At 29.8% G+C, this 5,848-nt stretch overlaps 1 protein-coding gene across 2 annotated transcripts; it reads left to right on the forward strand.

The window, feature by feature from the left end:
- Positions 1–473: 473 nt before the first annotated feature.
- Positions 474–5,706, forward strand: LOC131669203 (actin maturation protease). 2 transcript variants are annotated; one of them, XM_058943928.1, is made up of 4 exons: positions 474–671; positions 1,904–2,271; positions 2,359–2,691; positions 2,773–5,706. In XM_058943928.1, exons 2-4 carry the CDS (start codon positions 2,060–2,062, stop codon positions 2,972–2,974), a joined length of 747 nt encoding a protein of 248 aa, XP_058799911.1. In that variant the 5' UTR covers positions 474–671; positions 1,904–2,059; the 3' UTR covers positions 2,975–5,706. The 2 variants fall into 2 exon arrangements, with proteins under 2 accessions (XP_058799911.1, XP_058799912.1); XM_058943929.1 differs by lacking the exon at positions 474–671 and adding an exon at positions 682–1,006.
- Positions 5,707–5,848: the final 142 nt, after the last annotated feature.

The following is a 5,848-nucleotide window of genomic DNA, read 5'->3' on the forward strand; positions in this document are numbered from 1 at the left end:
TTCTAGAGAATTAGGAATTGATAACCGATAAGTCGTATATTTTGAAATAAATTTCAATTAATCATGAATATACAGCGCTAAGGAGACATCGGATTATTGAACAATAGATATCGAACGAATACTGTCAAATTATCAAGGTCATTTTCTTAACATCTGAGAAAGTCTGTGAATGCAAAGGAACCGAGCATTACATAAAATATAGATCTACAATAACCCAATAACCCAATATTAAATTATTAGAAAATAATTAAAATGTAATTTTGACTATCTGTTTAATTTTTAAAACAATTAAAAATACGTGTATTATATTTCGATGAATAGAAATTGATTCCTTTATTTCAAAATATGCGCCTTTACTTTTCAATCCTTAATTGGTGTACAGATGGCTCCACAGTGCACATAGTATTTTATCTCGGATCAGATTGATGTCACTTTAAATGTGTAAGAATCGTGCTGTAAACACCCAAATGTACGCTCTGTCGGTCTGTCCTTACTCGGCACTCAGTAGTCGTCTGTCAGTTACTGGATTTGCGTTCTAATCGTCGTCGGTATAGAGGCCAACAAAATTATATAATGACACCGACGTGATGACTTAGATAACCGCCGGTCTTAAAAAGTGCAGTTTGTAAATTTCATCAAGCTTAAGTGTGACATATATTGTTTTGCCAATGGTTGGTTTATATAATCGAATAACAGTTTCAAATGTTTCAACTTGTCAAAGCTTTGCATATTTATTCGCGTCATACTGCACCATTTCTTTTGTACAACGTAACCGTGACTTTGATCGCTTAATTTGTATTGCAAAATAATCGAAAATGCCGCGTCATTCCTGTATCTCGTGCTATTTTCTATTAGAATATCGTTGATAGGTGCAGTGAATAGCATGGACTTTGGGTCAAAGAAATTTTCGCGTGAATGTCAATAAATGTAAAAGATCTGCTGTATCAGGCTCGTCGACGACATAGGGTTATTTATAAACGGAAGCAGCCCGTCGTGACTAGTGGAGGTATTCGTCAGTTTGTGTTTATCAATAATGTTTGCAGTCGTTTAGTTATGAGAGTGTAAATTACAAATTCGTCGAGTATAGGTCAGAGACAATGATAGGATTGACCGATAAAATATGTTCAATTGTGGTAGCTTTAACGCAAGCCTATCTTTAAACTTAGCTCAACTTTATCGATTATAGCATCGTATACGATTTCTAAAAGCAAAATATCAACTCTCTTTCGCTATGACTTTTCAAGAATGAGTGGTAAACGCGTACCAACGCACATTGATCCATTTCCTTTCTCCTTAAAAAGTCTTCGAGGTTCTTTTTCTTTTCGTTGCTGACAGCCTTCAGACAGCATTGCTTGTATTCAATACCGGAAAGGAATTATTTTTTCACTGCCTCGCATTCTCCTTCTCCGGGTCACATTCGGGATATTTAAAAGTCTGTGTGAGCTTGCGGCATTCGGAATGCGCGACTGATTACATTGATATTAGAGTAACGCCCATTCACGTATTGTCGTAACACTGTAAAGTCTGAACATCGCACGCATGTTTCATAATTTCGTGTCATGACTCATAACGTTATTGCTATAGCTTTTCGGGACTTCTTTAGCCATTGATTTTTTCTCGTTCCCGCTCTCCACCCTTCTCTGGAGAGCTGAAGGTTACCTCGAGAAGAAAATGTTGCGATATCAATAAGGGATGGAGCATTGTTCGGATTTCTAGTTTATTTTTCATTATTTATCTTTATAAACATCTAATTTTGTAGACTACTATAATGATGCTAATCGTACAGATCCGCTCAATTACAAATTAATTGTTAAAATTCACATACATTTTTCTCAAGTATACTGTTACTAATTTTATACTTCATAAAACAACTATGGTTAATAAAAAATTATTTTATTTATAGGGTAAAGTATCAACAAGATTATTTAGTGAATATATCATGACTACTTTTATAGAAACAAATAGAGAGCAAGTGATTGCTTATTGAAATTTTTAAAGACAACTTATTTTTGGAAAAATATTTATAAAAAGAAACAAGTTCAATATTCACAAACACAAGATGCCTGCTCCATCTCCACCACCTAGCTTACCAGAAGCACCATCCGTCGACGAAACAAATTATAACAATAGTGATAGTCTTCCATCATGGGCAAAGATTACACTCACCTCTGCAGAAGCAGAAATAGAAAAATTTATAGCTAGAAATGAACTTAAAGATGCTGAGGTTACATACTTTTGTCAGGTGGAACCAATCATCCAGGATGGTCCCCAGTAAGTATAAGATTTTATATCCTTATACACATACATATATATACCTTCTATTTAAAATATTTATTAACCTTTTCATTTCTGTTACAGATGTGGTTTAGTTGCACTTGCTATGGCATCGCAAGAATATACAAAACCAGTTTCTGTGAGTCAACTTCTTGCAGAAGCCAGAGTTCGTGGATTTACTCAACATGGAGAAGTTTACAGTGTAGATTTTATGAGCACACTAGCAGCAGAGCATTTACCAGATCATAGGCCTGAAATACTAATGGATTTGCAAAGCTGTCCCGATGCCGTAACACATACACTTGCACATGGAGCTATGATTTTAGTTCCATATGATGCAGATTTCAATCATGCTCCATGTTTAAAAAGAGGGCACAAAGCACACTGGGCATTACTTGTTGGGCTTATTTCTTCGAGGTATAGTTATTTAATAACATGTTGAATGCAAAGATATTCTTGCAATTAGACATGTAAGATTTACTTGATTCAATATTACAGACAAGGCTATCACGTGCTGGCACGTCATGGCAAATCACGACATTTGGCTTGTTGGCCATTGCGCGATCTCCTCGAAAGTAATGGGAATTTAGAGGAAGAGGGTGCAACAAGACACGCCGGTGGTTACGTTATACCAAAAGGCGGGGTCGGTGGTCAGCGAGGCCTTAGAGGACGAGCGCTTGCTTTGCATCCTTATGACTGAAAGTTAGGCTTATTTTGAAACTATATACTCTTCTAGTACATCAATGTTTCATTGAAAACGGTTTGGCTCTGAAGTATTATGTTTTCTTACTTCACATATTAATACATATTTTACAAATATAATTTTACTTTTTATTTTTTTCCAAATGATACCTACGATTGACAAAATGTTCTACTAAATCCACTTATATTAATTTTTTAAATCATTATAACATTTTTAGCGCTTTCTAAACAAATATGAATTGTATTTGTTATTTTTATGTATGATCTGCTGTATGTAGCTTTAACAATTTTAATAAAGATTAAATAGAATTGTTAATTTTGTTTAATAAGGCAATACCGAGCTCAAACGTTTTCAATGAAATTCTCTGAATTAAAGACGATCTAAAGAATTGATATCACAGTGAGAGACCAAGACTACTGGTATTAGTCTTAGATAATGTCTCTATTACATTAAGTTGAATAATTAAAAGTAAGGTAATATTTGATGTTTGAGTTTTGTCTGCGCATGTATATAGTAACTAAAATACTTGTGAAAGTGCAAGATTTATAAGCTTAGCAGCTATAATGTACATAATTGTTGTATATTTTTCGTTTAATTGATATAAACTAATAATTTATAATTGGTTCAAAGTCTGTCACTGTGATATATATAAAATGAAATTGAAACATAGAAGTAATTAAGTGGGTTATGATATTATTTATGGTTCATCATCAATTCATTACTGTTGAAATATTGGTCAAACTGTTGAAACTAAGGTATAGAAAAAGTAACATCATAATGAATATAAAAAAGGACGTAAATTGGAAAAATATGATCTACATAAACATCGATATTATTTTAATTAAGTTACAGTCATGAATTACCAATAATATTAAGATTTATCTAATAAATAATTTTGTTGTTATAAACAAAGAAAATGTGGTATTAATGTATTCTATTATGATCTCCCTCATAATGTTTCTTTTATGCTTGTATTACGTATATTTCTAATCACATTTTTCTCTTTACTTTTTCATAATTAAGTAAAGGATAATGCAGCTAAAAATTTTATATACAATTATTTTCGATCGACATCAAATTTGAATGATATGCTGTGTTGTTTATATTGTGTACTTCACGAGCTATCTAATCAAGAATTATTAAACTGAATGTATTGAATGTAATTTAATTTTGTTAATTGTTAATATGTTTCATAAGTGTTCAGCTTGTTCAGATTGCGGATATTATAAACGAAATTTCATTATATACAATATTATTGACATAACCAATTTTTCATTTCCATTGCATCCTTTAATTTTTATAATCATCATGTAAATATTAAAAATTTAATACGTAATGTTTCACCAAATAAAGAGCTCAAACCAAAAATTAAATTTTACATTAAGTTGAACTGTTAAAAATGATATATTTATTTCTAATTTTTAAACAGAATTGAATATAATTAACTCTATAAAAAATAAATTGACTTCTTATTATAGTTGAAGTAATCTTACATCTAGTTTTATGTAATTGGTGAATTAATAAAGTAAATAAAACATGGTTACTAAATGCGTTTACACTTATATTTCAAGCTTACAAACATCAACAACATAATTTATAATTTTCGATGGTTGTATACTATATGTCAATATATACGGCATGCCATATATACAGTATGATATTATTGTTTTTGCTATCGACTAATTATTTTTCAGTCGTGATTGACTCGTTTCTTCGTGACTCAGACCTATAGAAATGATTTTTTTGTATAATGCAGCAAAAAATTTTTAGCCATTCATTACAGTAAACAGCAGCCAAGAAAAACAAAGTATAGAAAAATTAAAACCTTTATTATCTATCAAATGGTTTTGATACTTTGCGTTTGTTATTAAAATATGTAGTATTCACAAACAGATTCTGTTACCAGATAGTTTTTGGCATACAATAAAAATCTTTTGTTAAATTAAAATATATTAGAAAGTTTTATCACATATAGTATTTTTTATTCGTACATTAATGAGTTCAATTAATATCTTGTTTCTAAAGTTTCATTAATAAATAATAAGACTCATTGTACAATATTTCTTGTTTTATATAAAATGATTTTTTGCATATATATTCACTTTACTTGCTTTAATTGAACTCTTTAATATCAAAATATTATGTATTATTGATCGTTTATTTATATCATCAATCATCAATTATATATATTTACACGTACATTTACAGTTAGACATCCTTGGTTACGTAAGCACAGTAAAGACGTCTAGAATTCAATATAAAAAAGTTAAATCAGCTTCTTTTCATTAATTTGTAAATAAGTTGGAACTTTGTGTCAGCTTAAAATTCTTTTACATATATTGTTCGATAAAAAAGTTTTTTTCACTTATTTTCTCAATCATATTATGCAGAACAATTTATTTTTAAATTATTCATTAAAATATATCCGCAGATTTCTATAATTCAACAATAATAATTTGCAATAAAATCGTTCGTAATTTTTCTCGTTCATTCTTTTTTTATACAATTCCTAGTTATATTGTACATATAACAATGCAAACTTCCGTAGAAGGTATGTTCGTACAATGACTCGAATACAGAAAATGTATTCGTAAAAACAATAGTTCATATATATATGGTTTTATTCTTTAACATTTACAAGCAAGATTGAAGAAAAATTATGTATTGAATTTTTTCTTTTTCACTTTATTAATCATTTGCACAATCAAATTTGATTGTTTGAATCTACTTACATAGAAATATTGAAAAGAAATTAAAGCAAAGCTTTTGATATAAGTAGATATTTATTTTACATTTTTTAAATTATTTAAATTTTTATTGCCTTCAATAAATTATACTTCATAAATCCAAGTTCTGATAAACCATAACAAA

The sequence above is a fragment of the Phymastichus coffea genome, unplaced genomic scaffold, assembly GCF_024137745.1.
Source record: "Phymastichus coffea isolate CEN01 unplaced genomic scaffold, Cenicafe_Pcof_1.1 PCOF00087, whole genome shotgun sequence".
In the NCBI taxonomy this organism is placed as follows: domain Eukaryota; kingdom Metazoa; phylum Arthropoda; class Insecta; order Hymenoptera; family Eulophidae; genus Phymastichus; species Phymastichus coffea.